Consider the following 16621-nt stretch of genomic DNA (forward strand, 5'->3'; position numbering starts at 1 on the left):
AAACTGGCCGCGCATGTTTCTCGGCTCTGCTGTTGCGCAGATGCTCAGATTCAGTAAGGCGCCTTTTATTTCTGTAAAGAAACTAGGTTCATCGAAAAATTTTGCGGGCTGGTCTTTCTCGACTGTGAAAACACTAAAATATCCAACACCTTTTATGTATTCACACTCCTATAGCATACATTTCAACCCCTGTCCCCAGCATTTCAAAATAGTGAAAACTTTAAAAGGAAAAGCAAATGATGAAGCAAAGAAAAAAAAAAACGAAGCATCCAGTGTTAAACCGTAAAGCAAGAATTTCTCGATGTCACTGTGCCCTCGTTATGCAAGTGTTATGCATCACTGAACGCTGTGAAGCTTCACGCTCTGCATCAGTGCTTCCCGCATGAAATCATCCAGCTTCCCTACGCTCTCTGACTGATGATTCATTCGTCGCCTAACAGGTTTACGGCTAACTTCTTGAATTCAGGCATGTTCACTAATAAATGAACCTGTTTTGGACGGTTCTCCGAAGTTGAGTGCTGAGATGCGCACTCACCGAATAGGAGCCCATCAGGAAGGCCGCATTGACGCGTTTCTTGGCATCACTCGTCGTGTAGTGGATGATCTTCTTCTGCGCCAGGGCATACGACTGCATGCATAAATAGAGAAAGAATACATTTTCAGGGAGTTTCCCAACAGCCAGACCAGACTCCAGCAAGACCTTGCACGCACAGCAAAAAAACTTTTCCAACACGGGGCCTCGTAGAAAGACTAGAATGCAATACCCATTGCGTTGCATGACACCCAAATATGAGCACACATGGTGAAACATATTATTAATGCGAAAGCATTACTTCGCTAAGTTCAGATTTCTGTCCGCAGACTGCGTCGGCAAAATCGTGTCCGCAGCAGTTGTAATTAAGAAGTGGTAGAGGTTAATGAGTGGTGTCAATCGATAGAGGGTGACATAATGTTGTGTCCGAAAAATTAATTAGGCCAATAAATTAATTAGGTAATTAATTAGAGGCAAAACACGCAAAATCACGTCCGCAGCAGTTGCGAGTAATTGAGAAATGGTAGAGGTTAATGAGTCATGTCAATCGATAGAGGGTGACATAATGTGTCCGAAAAAATAATTAGGCCAATAAGCTAATCAGATAATTTATTAGAGGCAAAAAATGTAAAAGTAAAGGAAAATGGTCTCAATAGCCAATGACTTGGTGCCACATTTGAATGTATCAAATACTAAAGTAGTTAATTGAGTCAGTCAATTAAGGTGACGTCATGCAATCTGAAGTCGAGCCAAAAAAAGGCATAGAAAGGGATTGGCGCGCAATTTGAAAGTATTAAAGACTAAAATGGGTAAACAAGAAGTGAAATAAGCAACTAGAAGCAACCAGAAGCAACCAACTGCAGTATCTGTGCTTTCGCATTACTCAAATGCAGATTCTGCAGTGCTCCAATTTTTCAGAGTATGGTCTCTTCAGGCATAAATAATAACCTTACAGACTTTACTCCAGCTCACCGGCATAAACCTTGCTTATGACACCAAGGATTAAATACCCCTCTGCTACAAGGCACCTTGGTAAGCATGTATTCAGCTACAAAAAAAATTTGCTCTATTCTTCTCACTGTACACATCAATGCCATAGTAATATTATAGCCCTCAAAAACTTAGTGAAGTGCCAGGATGTTTACAACGCATCATTTTTTTCCACCATGCATCCCTTACATAATGACTTCTTTTTTTCGTTTTCTTTAATCCACTGGCTAGGCTTTTGACTCAAGTCAGGCAAGAACAAAATGGACACTGTACAATGCACCTCTGCGAGCACAAAAGAATGCAAGAGCAATTCACTAACCCACACAGTAACAAAGGTATGTCCCTTCATTAGGGTATTATTTTGCTGTCAAAACGACAATTCCCGCGTTTCGTAGGACGTAGCAGATAGTGTACCGTTCTACACCATTTGGGGATCAAAACAAAACTGACACCATCCATGAAAGATATTGAAGCACACACTTCCATAATATGCAATGATATGCTTTCAGCATTTGAAGGGACCTGGCTTCAATAAGAATCATGGCAAGCTGATGGCGGAGTACAATGACAATGCTTCAGCTTATGAAATTGTCATCAAATTTCACGGATGGTTTCGGTGCAGCAGAATTAGCCTCGATGACCAAGAGTGGTGCAACTGACTGTCATTCATTGATAACCCACAAATCTCTATCACTGACCTGCGGATAACTGTTAAAGAAATGGTAGAATAGGTTGCTGTTAGTGCTGGCTCGGTGCATAACATCATTCACGACAACCTGCCCAGCACGTAACGAAGGCTGCCGCATGCTTACGAAAGCATATTGTCTGCTCCATGGCAACGCACTGGCCCGCTCAGAACTAGCGACTGATAAACACGGCCACCTCGCGTTGCTAAATTTTGTCCCAATCCGCATATTCACCCCAATTCACATCAAGCGACTAGTTTCTCTTTCCTGGTATGAAGAGCACACTGTAAGGGAACCATTTCCTGGACATCAAAGAAGTTACTGCACAAACACAGCTTTACCTAAACACTCAAAGTGGGAAGTATGCAGCGAAAAGTGCTTCCCTTATGAAGGCGATAGTAAAATCTCCTAAATTCAACCCTCCCCTTAATTCCGGAATACGGATAACTAGCAATGCAATCCTGACCAAAACCGATGTTGTCAACGGCTTTAGACACTCATCAATTCAGACATGGGCAGGCTCACTCTGGTTATTTAGGAGGGAGGACAGCGTGAAGGTAAACCCTTGTAGCCAAAGATCGCTGAATAGACAACCCGCATCATCAACTCCAGGGAACAGTGGTGTTTACACATTATGGCAGCCGTGACGGCAATCCCATGTTCCCCAATTTCCAAAATGTAGTTTAGTTGCATAGTGCTTCCCTTATGAAGGCGATAGTAAAAACTCGAAATTTCAGTTAATTCTAGCACTTTTTTTCAATTTACTGCATGTGGGTAAAGAAGGAGCTCCCCCTGCAGTCTAATTTATTTTCCTTTCATGCATTTTCATGACAAAGATATAAACTTTCCTTAAAACTGCACACCACCCCGCACCTGCATAAGGAACACACATAATACAGTCGCACCATTTCGAACACTGCTTGGCACATCACTGTCCACTTCTTTTATTTTGGGATGTCGTCACACGGTGTTCCAACATTTAACCATATGTCCTTCCTGTGCATCCGCAAACTGAAACTGCGCCATGCGCCGCCACTGTGTCGTGCTGTAAAAAGTGTAGTGAAGGCCCATGCATTTCTGGAGCACTTCAACGTTAACGACAAGTGTGCACGAAGCAAAGTATTTGAACAAAAAAGGCAAAAACTGCCATTCCCACTTGGGTTTCATATCAAATCAGCTAACCGTCGCACGTGTATTCATTGGATAAAACTACCGCGATGCAAACAGTTTTTGGCCGTTTCTTTTCCGGGTCGATTCAATAACTCGAAATTTCAGTTAATTCTAGCACTTTTTTTCAATTTACTGCATGTGGGTAAAGAAGGAGCTCCCCCTGCAGTCTAATTTATTTTCCTTTCATGCATTTTCATGACAAAGATATAAACTTTGTGAATGTCGCTAGTATAACATTAAAACCGCAAGAAACAGTGACTCTTAGAGGAAGATTTTTTGTTTTGTTTTTTTACCAGAACCCTCGTTCACAGACTGCATTTTTCCTTTCTGCTCTGCTTAGAAAAAAGGTAGCACGAGGGAACATGCTCCAGTTTACCAATATTTCATCCATTTCAGAAAAAAAAGAAAGAAGGACACGCATTGCTCGCGTACCTGAAACTGCAATGACTGCCACAGACTTTCCCAAATGCATGTCAAAGGCAGTTCAAAGGATATGATTGTACCTATGGTGGTACACTGCTTTCAATATAAAAAGGAAGAATGAGAAATATGAAAGAAGCCAGTCAACCTACATTTTTAAAAGCATTATGGATAAGCTAGAGACCAGCAATGGTGACAAGATGGCCCCATCATGCCACAGAGTCATTAGAAATTTTGGACTCAGTGGAAATAACATTTTTTAAGTAAAACCTTCGCTATGGCAGGTTTTCGGGTCATCAGCATCATGGAGATTTTCACCTTCGAGTGACCTTGACAGATACTGTGCCTTTCCTTTTTTACAAAGCAATTGCTTCACTAAGCTAGGATTAGCAGGTCGTCGTGTGACACTAAGTTTGCCCTTCAAGTGACCTTGACCTAATTAAGTGTGGGCGTCCACGATTTCCTGGTGTTCACCCAAATGTATACTACCCTTCATTTCCCCAAACTTAAATGGAGAGACAGCCCTCCGCATAAGTAAAAGGCCCAGAGGTGGCGGGACCTCTTTCTCTCCACTTCGACTCTCATCTTCCTTCTCTCAAGCCTGGCAGATACCGCGCCTTCCGTTTCTTATATATCAGTGTACAATACACAATAAAAAAATATGAAAACGTGATCTTGACCTGGTTAGATGCAGCTGTCCACAATTCCATGGGCTCCACTCAAAAGTATAATATGTCTTCCTTCCCGCAAAGCCTAATTTAAATATAAATTATGAAAAAAAAAACCTCAGATTGAAAAGCACAGAGGCTATTGCTGCAACACTCACAGCTTTCGCTCTATCACTAGACTCAAGCCATGCTTAAACCCCCCCAATTTTTTTCTGGTGGTGCTATCATGTTTCTATCGATGAATTCCTTCTGGCGCAGACTGAGAGGCCCCGCCTGCCTTCCTTCTTGAAGAAGAGAGTGAGTGTGCTGCGTGTGAACAACACCTTTTGGTTGGAAAGCATATCTGCTCAGAAGCTGACACATTACTTTACAAATTGTGCATTGCCTGCCCTAACTGGCAGCCCTTACCAATAAATGTCTAAAATGCTTTAAAATAATAAAAACCATTGCTTTCTTTTGCTTTTGCCGGAAGTTTCTTACACATATCAGACACCTTGAGAATTGTATTTTTCTCAACTAAAGGCAAAGAAAATATGTTTCCTTCAGGCGGTCTCCCAAATTTCATGGCTTAGTGATTACACGACAAACAAGAAGCCAGACTGTGGTTGCATGCCTTAAAGAAAATTATTATCACAGACCTTAATTGACAAAATTTCCCAGTCTCTAAATTTTTAAGCTAATAGGTGAATAACTAAACAGACATAAAAGCGTCTGAACAAAGCAGCACGTTAACAATGCGCATAAACTAGCACTGTCCTGACAGAGACACTTCGACGTGTAAGAGGTCCTCTTTTATAATACTCGCTACAAACAAGACAAATAATGGTTCTCATTGAAACAGCAGCCATGATAAGCCTGTTGCAGATGGTAGCAGGAAACATAAAGGGAAATATTTAACTGATCCCTAAGTTTTGGCTTCTGTCTGGAACATTTATGTAATATTAAACTTCTATTGAAAAAAATATAGGAAATTAAAAGTGACCATTCTGAATCACTGTTAACTTTAGAACTCTGTTTTCTACCTTCCTTTGCCCTGTACTACCAAACAACCATGTACATATGACTATGTCCCTTTATACTAGGTAGGCTGATGATTTATAAAGGCCTTTAAAAAGACTTTTTCAACAATTATTTATTTTTTCTTTCTACATTGGAACGCTCCATCCCCAAATTAACGAATACATAGCTGTGGAGCTGGAAAAAACGGCAGAAACATTTATAATTTAATATTTCTGTATGATAACCTCATTTTCTCCCAGGCCGTCTATGTCTGCAAACACTGACGTAATGAACACAACATGGAGTTAGTGCAGTAACTTTATGTAGCTCTATGAATGCAGCAAGTGCCACACTGCTTAAACCGCGTAAGAGACATCAATAACTAATATGCACAGGTTTAAACTATAGTCGGGATTACCAAGATAGCTTGAAAGAGAATAAAGTGAATAAATAAATTAAATAAGCATGGTGGGACATCTACCGCAGATACCTACAACCATTTTTGCCTATAGGAACGCTGCCAATGGCAGCACACTACGAGTATGGCGGCATCATTGGTTGAGTGGTTTTCTGTTTTTAACACATTTTAAAGGCAAATCAAGCAAGAGTAATGAATAAGAGTAGCTGTAATTTATTGAAAGAGAAGTTGATATGCACACAAATGCCTGTCTGCATGGCGCTGTGGCATAGTCACAAAACGAAAATTGCAGTATATTCACTTCAGATGCTCCAAACAGATGAAATGTTAGTAGCAATGAAAAGACACAGCATGGCACCACGATCTGGTAAAACCTGATTTTCCTGATCAATAATCCTGGTTAAACTACGAGCTCTTCCCACGATACTGCCATCAAGTGATAAGATCTACCAGAAGATGCCAATATTTTTATATTCCTCTATGGCAGTAGACTGCCCCTGTAAGCCAAAAATATTCTCACAACCATCGTTGAATACAGGTCATCTTCAAACTTCCTAGATATATATGAAAAAAAAACAAAATAAAAGGGGGAGAGCACCCACCTTGAGCTTCTTTTGCAGTTTGACGCAGTAGCGGAAGAGCATGGCCAGGTTGAGAGGCCCGAAGTCAGCGTAGAAGCTCTCGTAGACTAGCTCATCGTCGATGCTGAAGAAGTGATTTTGACCCCCCGAGACCGGCTTCACAGTGCTCCGCACCGTCGCAAAATACAGCCGGTCTGCAACGAGACGACAAACAATCTCTGAACAAAACTTCTCGGGAAATTATGGACGCTTTTCATTGCTTCAAAACACGGTTCCAAATTCCTGCTAACAAAAATGGCATTCAAGCTCATGTACATGTTTTACGCTACCAGGGAACACAGCAGATAACGAGGAGCAATGGAGATGAAGCCCTCAACCTGGATAAAATAAACTGGGTTTATCTACAGGTCTAATCGCACACACTTAATTCATTAACGCAAACCACTCACATAAAAAAAATAAATACTAGTCAAAATGCACATTTACTTTCAATGAAATAAAATCCAGGCTTCCGGTTTAAGCACCACCCCTCAGCAGAATTGAATGCAAAGATTGAATGCAAGAAGCCTTTCCCATCAGAAAGTGCATTAGAATTTAAGCCAAGGTTGCTCAGGTTAAAACTGTCAGTACTGTACTTTATGTAGACAAGAACGATGCTGTTTATTTTCATTTTACCACTACTGACATAGTTTGACTGAAAGAGCACTAGGCTAGTGCGTTTGCTCTACACAAGGCAAGGTGAAGACCTTTTCTTAAACATAGAGGTAAGAAAGATAAGGTGCATATTAACAGCCCAAACAACAAAAACCTCCAAGTTACAGTGTCCTCATTATTATTTGCAAACTTATTTCTATTTCTCTTTCTCCACAACTAGAAAGACACTCAAAGCCACCAAGAAAACCTGTCCAGGCACTTTTAACGTAATCATTATCTCTTGCTAGCAGGGCATAAAAATGTTTTCAAAGCTACCAATTTTTAATAATTTGGCTATCACCCCGCAGTCCAAAAGAAAAATCTGCTGAACTTTAGAAGTTCATGTAAGCACACACTTTGTTGCCAAAGAATATTGTCACGTAGTGGTGACAAGGCTGTAGGCACCAAAAGAGGTGACAGACTTGATAATACTGAAATTAGCACTTTATTGGGCTGACTTAGCGCCCGCAAAGAAACTAAGCAACTCGGCAGTGGTAGCAACAAACGTGTTCTATGGTCATCAAAGTGAGAATGCCGCTTTCACGCGTCAGCGCTCGATTTAAAAGCTGCAAAGAAAGATCGAGATAAAAACGAAAACGGTGACTAGCCCAACCTAGAACATTGCATAAATATACGCGAGTGGCCAGCACCTTCGAGAAACATCTCGGAGCATATTGCGTGACAAGGAAACTAAAAAAGCTACGTCTCGCGACAATGAGCATGATCAAACACAGAACACCGAATTGATACGCGTGCCAGAATCAGAGTGATAAAGTCGGAAGCCGGCAGCTGCCGAAAAAAAAAAAAAAAAAAAGAAAATACAGATTTTAATGAGTTGCGAAAATATGGCTGCCCCCTGTTCATGAAAGTTTCTTAAACATCTTTGCTATTCAGCAGCAGCCAGTTCTGCTCTTCTAGGATGGTATTTGTGCCACATAGGTACAAAAATAGCCCACATAGAGTCGGTAAGGTTCAAATGACACATGACTACACAAGCAGATTACACAAGAACACACTTCATACAATTACTATTACCCTAAAGGGCAGACAGCTACTGCAGAAAGCTTAGCGCGAAAGGCAACAATGCCATTTACTGTGTGCAATGCCTTCAGTTTGATCAAACTAAGACAAAGATCTCATGATGAGTGCCTTGAGTTTTACAAATGTCCCTGAACAAAGTAAGCATGCAAAATAAGATCACATCAAACAATGATTCCATAACTGAAATTTACTAAAGATAATCTAGTAAGAAACCGAAATAGTTAAATATCATACCCAAACCCTACCAAGTGAGCGATCTAATACCTTTTACGTGCCAGAAATCTACTGTGAGCTAACCACCATGAATAAGAGGCTGTAGATTAACAAATTATCAACACAGGTTCTCACATACACCAAAATCTCAGTATGTGCCCAATACTGCAACTCAGCTCCGTCAAATCCTCTTTGATGACAGTTATAACAAAGAAGCACGGTCCAAATAGCCCCAAAGATCCTCAAGCTAGGAAGCCAAGGACATCCAATTAATCCACAAATCCAAACGTTCACTTGGCTGGACTTTCATGCAGGCTTCATAGTGAAAGTACACGCATCCTCAGTATTTTTTTTTTTTTTTTTTTCAGATAGAAAACCAGAATTAGGTCACCAGGGTTACTCATTCACAGGCATTTAAAATACATGTATAGACATGAAGGGGTTCATTCAGATACGCCTGCCTTTCCCTAAAACTAATCAAGAAAATGAATGCACAGAAGTATCTAACAAGTAATCTACAATGCATGCCAAATGATCTATCCCCCACTAATTAGTGGTTTCACAAGCATAACACACTGAATAATCAAAACGTCTTAAAAATAAAGACATTGCAACAATTGCAGTGCCTTTCTAGAATGCTATGTACAGGTGCATGCAATAAGAATGTTTTTTTTTTTTTTTTCTGAAAATTTTTTATGAAACTTCACACACTGGTTTGGGGAAGTCAGGTGTGATAATAGGCTGAAATTTCACTGGTATATCAACTAATTTTAACATTTAACCTACAAAGTAATGTATTGTTACAATGTGTCTGACTGATCCTGTGAATGTGTGGTGGGCATTCGGTGTATACTGCAGGCCACCCCATCCAACCTGGAATAGCCTAAATGGATGTCCACTGAGCATCCTGTGAGATGTGGTTACTTCACTTATATTAGTGGTCATGTTACTAAAATCCATTCCAAAACACCAACCCACAGTAACAAACAAAAATGAGCGACAAGCAGTCATAGCCGCCACGTTCCAAAGCACATCACATTTTTCATGTTACCACCTCAGTTCTAAACTGAGAGCTACGCATTTTACAACCGTAATTCAGTATCATTTGAAGATGCAGTAGTTGCAGCTCACCAAAAATCCTAGAAGCAAATATCCATGATACACTTTAACTAGTGGTGCTTGAATAATAATAATAATAATAATAATAATAATAATAATAATAATAATAATAATAATAATAATAATAATAATAATAATAATAATAATAATAATAATAATAATAATAATAATAATAAATAATGTAGCTAAAGACCAGATTGAAAACAAATCTAATAGCAAGAGAACCAAATCAAACAGCCATAAAAAGTTTTATAAAAAATAAGCAGTTGCAAAAAACACTGAAGCACCAATGCTAGTACTGCAATATGGCACTGAAGTTGCGAGACTACAGTTGTTCAAAGACAACGCTAGCCCGACTAAGCCCAGAGGTTGCAACACAGTCAGTATATTAACACTGTGACCGCCACTATGTAAATGTAGGTAAAGCAGCTCTTGATGTTGACAATCAGAAACAATAAACTGGAGTCGCAACTAGGGGCACGAGACGGGTGACAGTCAGATTTGAGCAATATGACCTCTTGACATTGAACATAAAGGCAGGGATCGGTAAACAACCATGATCGCTGAAGACCATGTATGAGCGTCATGAAAACGCCACATGAGTGGACCATGCTCCAGCAGTGACCACTTTATCCCACACATGCTGACCTCGGCTGGAAGCTACGCAGTGTTGGTGTGTGCTCTGGTTTTGGAATAGTCATTAAAAAAAAATATGGCGGAGCATTTTTGAACCTCGAGCAAAAAACTCGAAAAGTTGAGCACACGTTCAATTCATTTCAAGATACAACATTTGAGCCGTTTGAATAATACTGATACGATCGAAGGACATTCGTTTGGCTACTCAGAAGTTTCAAATATTAGTGCACAGCCCTATTTTTAACCACTGCCTCCTATTTCAGTCCAACCAACTGTGAAAACAAAGGCAAGGCAAGGACCTCACATGCGATCAGGTGGTTACGTTTACCAAATACTAGAGACAGCCAGAGCTGTGTTTTGGCAACAAGGAAAAGTGTGCTTGGGCAGACTGCAGCTTCCTGTCTTCGGGACCAAATTCTTCCCTCTAGCGCAACAGACGTCATGCATTGCGCACATTTTCCACGTCAATAAACACCGGGATAAAAGCTGTCAAGTAGTGGGAAGTCTCAGAGCACAGTTCCAACAACAGTGCCACATCATTGCATACCTCCTGTCGTGACCTTACCAGTGGGCTACCATTTCGAAAAAGGAAGGGGGGGACAATTAGCAAGAATGATTTATTTTAACGAAAAATTAATACTTACAGAAAGCACAAATTCTTGCGGAATATGGAACTCTCACTAAATACCAAATAATAGTAAGGCATCCTGCTGCTTTCAAGCTTATGATGGCTGTAGCTAAGGAACAATTCCCAGCTTCCTGCTGGTAACAGTTTATTGGTTGCAGCTTTTTGGTGGTCACCAGGATGCAAATATGCAGTGAAAATAGCAACAGTTGCTAGACTGTATTTTGTGCACCTGAACTATGTGGCAATTAACCTTTGAAGTATCTTCGTGAAAAAAAGAAGAGTGCAATGCTCAGTGAACCCACCTTAAAAGAGCAGTGACAGTATGTATAATGATAATTAGAGAAGCAAGGATTTGGAAATAATTAGATCCCCCATAAAAAATATAGGACACATTCAGTGCATGTAACCAGTTATTAAAGGGGGAGTGGGGCAAGTGTACACACCCCTTGTTAAATTCTGTTACAAATTTTGCATTTTTACTGATGACTATACCAAAATTGACTACTGCTTTTCTTTACCACCTCTTGCACCACCTCTTCATTTTTATTGCTTGGAAACCCCACAATGCAGCTGACATCAACGAGCATCTTCAATGAATTTGTACATTCACACAGAAGTAGGAAGTGGCACTTATTTCTCCAGCTAAAAATGCTTCATCTAATTGAGCATTTGTGATGGCACCAATGGTAAATCTAAATATATACTTAATGTTGCTTTTTTCTTTGAGGAACCCTATATCTGCTTTGCAGACTATCATTTCATGATAAACTATTTTATTACTCAATATACCGACTCAATATGACTTGCAAAAGTGTATATAAGACCAATTGCTTCATTTGACTAGCATATCATCAACTATCAGTAAATACAATTGTATGAGGCACCAACAGCTATAAGCTGCTAAGTTATTGTAGATAATAACTTAAACAATCATTCTGAAACGATAATTTACAGCTGACCTCTACAAAACAAGCTTCATACACGTGACCTCAACAAACACACATTAAACCTGACTTCAAATAGTGCTCAAGAAGCCCTGCTATTTTCTATATCTAGTGTTAAGCATTAATTAAAATCTTTATTAATGCAACAGCAAACTGAACCCAATCGGTTGTTTAGAACAGGTCCAATTATTAGCAGCAAACATATGTAAACATAATTTTTCCTATAAACAGTTCTCCAGCAGCATGCAAAAGAGCATGACTCAGTTGTTACTCCTAAGCATGCTAATTTGACTGCACCATTTGTGCTAAATGCCCTCGATGGACACACTGCAAACATACATACTGATGACAGTGTGCCTGTCTTGATCTGCAACTTCTATATATGTTTAACCTTTATGCCACTATATGCTTTGTACCAAGGTGCACGTGCAGGCACCGTTACCACAATATATTCTGACCAAATTCAAGTGTATGCAGGTATGTTGCAATAAATATGTAAACAAGCTAAGAGCTATGAACCCTGAGCAGCCTACAGATGCATGATACATAAATAACTTATTCAAGGGAACGACGCTGCGACCTCGCTGTGAATACTCACACTAAAGCCTAGCAATGTGGCATACAGACCTCGACTTCACTCATGACCCAGATTGACCACATCCGCTTTCCGTCATTTAAAAATGCAAAACCTTTGCTCCACAGGCTGTTTTTCAGTAACGCTTTCCGATTTCCTAGCGTGCTTTAAGCATGTCGAAGACAGTACGACCATCTGTGAGCCTTGGAACTGCCAGCAACTTGTGGCAATACACAGAGCGCAACTTGACCATCCAGAGAGCGGAAGCCCCGACGGTCCCCGTAATAGCGGGGATCGCTGTCTCGTGCTGGCCGCACAAGTCCCCATCTTCCCATTGCCGGCCTTGGAGAAACATAATCGTGCACGCGGCAAGCGGATTCGTTGAACGAGGACTCCCGCCACGTCCTCGATGCGGGGTCTCACCGTGCAGCGCGCATCGAAGCGCGAGGTTCCCCACCGTTTTTCTTTGCATGCGTGCAGCTCTTACTGGGCGCGGAAATCGCTCCAGTGCACGGCTCCTACACAAGGTGACTTTTGAAAAGGAGAATAAACAAAAAATGCCACGCACAGAACATCCGTACACGGATCTGTACGCGGCATTCGTGAGTTGGGTGAAAGCTGTAAGACAACAAATAAGAAGCGCGTCGGCCGCGTTTCTTCACCGCCAGAACGCGATCCCTGGCGTCCCAGGCCGGCCAACGCGGCGCACTGTGATCCGCGAAACCTGAGCGCGGGCGTCCCAAAACGGCCTGCCCCTCCGCGACGCGCCGACCGATGGGGTGTGCGCGAGCCCCTATCTCGCAACCGCGTCACAAGCGCCGCCAAGTTTGACGCGTCCCAAGCGGCAGAGCGCGGCTAGCAGCGGGCCCCGGCTGCTCAACTCACCGGCAATGATCTCGGCGATGTGGAGGACTGCGTCGCTCTTGATGTCCTCCATGGCGCTCGGGGCCGTAACGGCGGCCGCGGCGGCGGGGTCGTCGTGATGTGCGTGCGCGCTCAGCTGACGGCTGCCTGGACACGCATCCCCCGGGGGCCTGGCGGGGTCGAGCTCGAGGGACGGCGGCGACGGCCGATTTTCGACGCGGCGCAAGCGGCGGCCGCCCACGCCGAGCAGCCAATTTGGGACGGCCTGTCACCCGCCGATGGTCGTCGCTGGCGGCTCAGCTGCTGGGCCCCTCAGCGCACGGCCATCTTTTCACCCGCCGTCATCAGAAAATTTTCAAAGGGCCCGTGAGCGGGTTCCAGCGGACGCCACGTGACCCGGCGTGGCCAATCGGGAGGCGCGCGCGCTCTTCCTTCTCCGAGCCGCCATTAGCCCCGACTGCACCACGGCAGAAAAGGAAGAAGCTGCGCAGGTGTGTGGTGGCAGCGGTGGCCGAGCGGCCGTACACGCGCCGGTGATTATGCGACAGCGGGGGTAGCCGCGGACGTAACTGCACGCTGGCCGCCGCTTGCGCAAGGGACCCCAGACGTCGGGACGTCGGCACGTAGGAGCGCAAACCGGTAGCGACCTTTGGCGGTTTCGGTTTCGGCGGCACGCCCTTCTGTTGCTCACGACGCGCGCTCCTGAAGCGACGAACGACGCAGGAGGAATGCGCATATGTCAAAGAGCTCTGTGAACGTCATCGCAGTTTCATTTCTTTTCTTGCTCTAATGAAGCGGAGGGAAAGGACGAAGGAACAAGCTCTGTTCCAGGAGTGCAGTGGCATTATAATACGATCGGCAGTCGAAATGAAAAATGACAATATTAATTTTGTTTGACAAAACTGGCGACAGCTGCTACATACAACTGGTACAACGATGAACAAAAATGAGAAAATGTGAGTACAGATGAGGCAACGAAATATTCGCAGAGGCAAAGTGTGTCGCGGTACGTAATCAAATGAAAGCCTTTGAATGTTGTCGGCACGTGTGACACCTCGCGCTCCCTCTCCGGTGGCTTCTCGCCGCTGAGATATGTGCGTGGGCGAGGATTGGTCATCGCTGCCGATGAGGCAGAGCGCGCAACGCTAGACGTGGGCGGGTGGGCGGGACGGGCCAACCGCGCGCGGCCGATGCGCGCAATCGCAGCCACAAACTTGTGCTCATCGCCGCTGTTTTCTCGTTACGCATCTCGGAGGCCGAACATGCATCACAGACTAGGTCCCGCTCCCTCCTTACACACAAAAAAAAAAGAAATGAAATTGGAATCATTTGTTTCTTCTTTGGCAAGCCAAATGGAAACAATTTACGGCAAATACCTTTGAAACAATGTATTTTTTGCAAAGCTTCTCATTGCTGTTTGGTTCATGATTTCTAATTATTTTGCCCAGAGGTATCGCTGTATCATGGGCAGCTGCTCGAGTCTTTCTGTCGCCTTGCTCGTTCGTTCAAGAAAAAGCAAATAATACTGCCACCAAAACGCGGCGAGGGAGGGAGGCACCTCGGTCAAAAAGCTAACTCGAATTTAAATGGAAAGAATTAACCATTGCAAGCAGAAAAGCAATGTTTCATGTCGCTCAGCAGTTTGCTGAGCAAAGCTGAGCAAAACTTCGAAAGAGAAGGGTAGTTATATTTGGTCTTCGCAGGTTTACATAGTTAAAACCAATGAAAAAGGCACTGGTGCGAACCGTGCGAATAGGGTTGTACAGCACATCGTTTATAGACTTTGCCACTGCAGGGCGGACATTTTGTACATGACATGATTAAACAATTAACGAAATAAAATAAAGCAATCTTTCTGTATTTCATTTCCAGAGACAATATTGCGAAATTGAAATCCTGCAAGGTAAAAGGTTCTGTTTAAACTTGCATATTTCCTGGATCGAAATATGAAACATCACAAACGCACACCTGAAAGCTGGTTGAGATTTTTTTCATGCATTAAACATTTATAACGTGACGTAGCTGCGCATGGTCAATTGTCTCCAAAATCTTGTTAGCTTATCCTACTGAAATGCAGGCTGTATTTAACGCATAAAGGAAGCAAGCGACAGCATTTTGCAAGTGTCCGAATGCATAAAACAATTCATTTTTAGACGCGTATTTTGGCAATCGAGATTCGAGCCAGCATTAACCGCGAAGAAAATATAAAATATGTGAGCCACCTTTGATATGTTTACCGCCCTAAATTCCTCGGTTAATATTGGCCCTTAAAATGAAAATATAAATTTGTTTACTAACCTTTTGTTACTTATTCGTATCAGTTAGCTCTGTCACCAACATAATGTCCACCTTGGAGCACAAGCCACTTCCACATACAGCACCGACATGTGCTTTGTTTAGAACGCAGCTCTTTGGCGCCCGTTCCTGCGTGTCGCGTCATCGTCGCCGTTGTCCTTCGTAACCAGCTCCGCAGCGCGGGCAGCGCACGCTCCCGCCGCCACCGTTCGCCGCTCTGTGTACCCCCCCCCCCCCCCCCCCCCTCTCTTCCTGAGTGGTGGCGACGGTGTTCTCCGGTTGCCGAAGCGCCAGCTCTACACCAGCGGATCATGGTGCGTGCATCCCAAGCCGAAACGCAGAGCCACGTTGACTTGACTCGCTAGCGGCGTCAGCGGCATCAGTCCAGCCGTTGCTATCTCTTCTCCGAGCAACGTTCCTGTGGGCCCACGCGCTGCCTCCCGATAACTTAAAAGCTCTCTTTGCTCCTGCTTCAATGCCACCCCTGTGCGGCGGTAATCAGAGCGCCGGATCGGTGGCGGCGGATCTCGATATGTGCACCGCCCGAGCCGAAACGTATAGCCGCCGCCGTTCGCCACTGAATTAACCGCCTGACTAAAAGTTGTCTGTAATTGTGCATACATGTTTTGCTCGAATTCTTTGCCTCAATCCATCGAAAAGCTCAAGTAGCTGATGAGCTGCACTCAAATTTCGCATTAGGGAGTAACGTAATCGTCGGCCATTTTTTTTTCCTTCAAATCTGTGAACTCTAAATGAAAAACACCCGGTATAAAAGAACATGAGGGAACATTAGAAGAGAAGCAATTAAAAACAATAAGACATTGTCATGGCGCAACGATAATGAATTGGCCCTGTAGTTATAAAGGTTTCATTTTTTTTTTTCGTTTTTATTTCAAGGGTGAATTAGAGGACGCAAAATTTCTCTTATATTTGATACCACTCACTGAACGTGTTTTTGTCTGGCCCGGCTAACGTGCATCCAAAGCCAAAGTTCACGGGGTATAATTAGCGATAACTTCATTACAGGCACCCGTTTGGAAGTAACGTTTCTCGGATCCAAACAAATTAAATTTCATTGTCAACGTCTTCGTTGACTTCATAATTGTGGCGGCTCTACATCGTTTGCATAAAATCGGATCAAAAAAGATCT

At 43.0% G+C, this 16621-nt stretch overlaps 1 protein-coding gene across 1 annotated transcript in view; it reads right to left on the reverse strand.

Moving 5' to 3' along the window:
- Cdc14 (cell division cycle protein 14) overlaps positions 1-13869 on the reverse strand; it is a 55285-nt gene extending 41416 nt beyond the window's left edge. Inside the window, exons 1-3 of the mRNA XM_084576456.1 lie at positions 13198-13869; positions 6486-6658; positions 536-628 (exon numbers count right to left, since the gene is read on the reverse strand). Coding sequence (XP_084432582.1) covers positions 536-628; positions 6486-6658; positions 13198-13249 — 318 coding nt within the window. The 5' untranslated portion in view covers positions 13250-13869. The remainder of the gene's footprint in view (positions 1-535; positions 629-6485; positions 6659-13197) is intronic.
- Positions 13870-16621: the final 2752 nt, after the last annotated feature.

Source organism: Amblyomma maculatum, chromosome 8 (assembly GCF_055883805.1).
Source record: "Amblyomma maculatum isolate TAMU_Amacu chromosome 8, ASM5588380v1, whole genome shotgun sequence".
NCBI lineage: Eukaryota > Metazoa > Arthropoda > Arachnida > Ixodida > Ixodidae > Amblyomma > Amblyomma maculatum.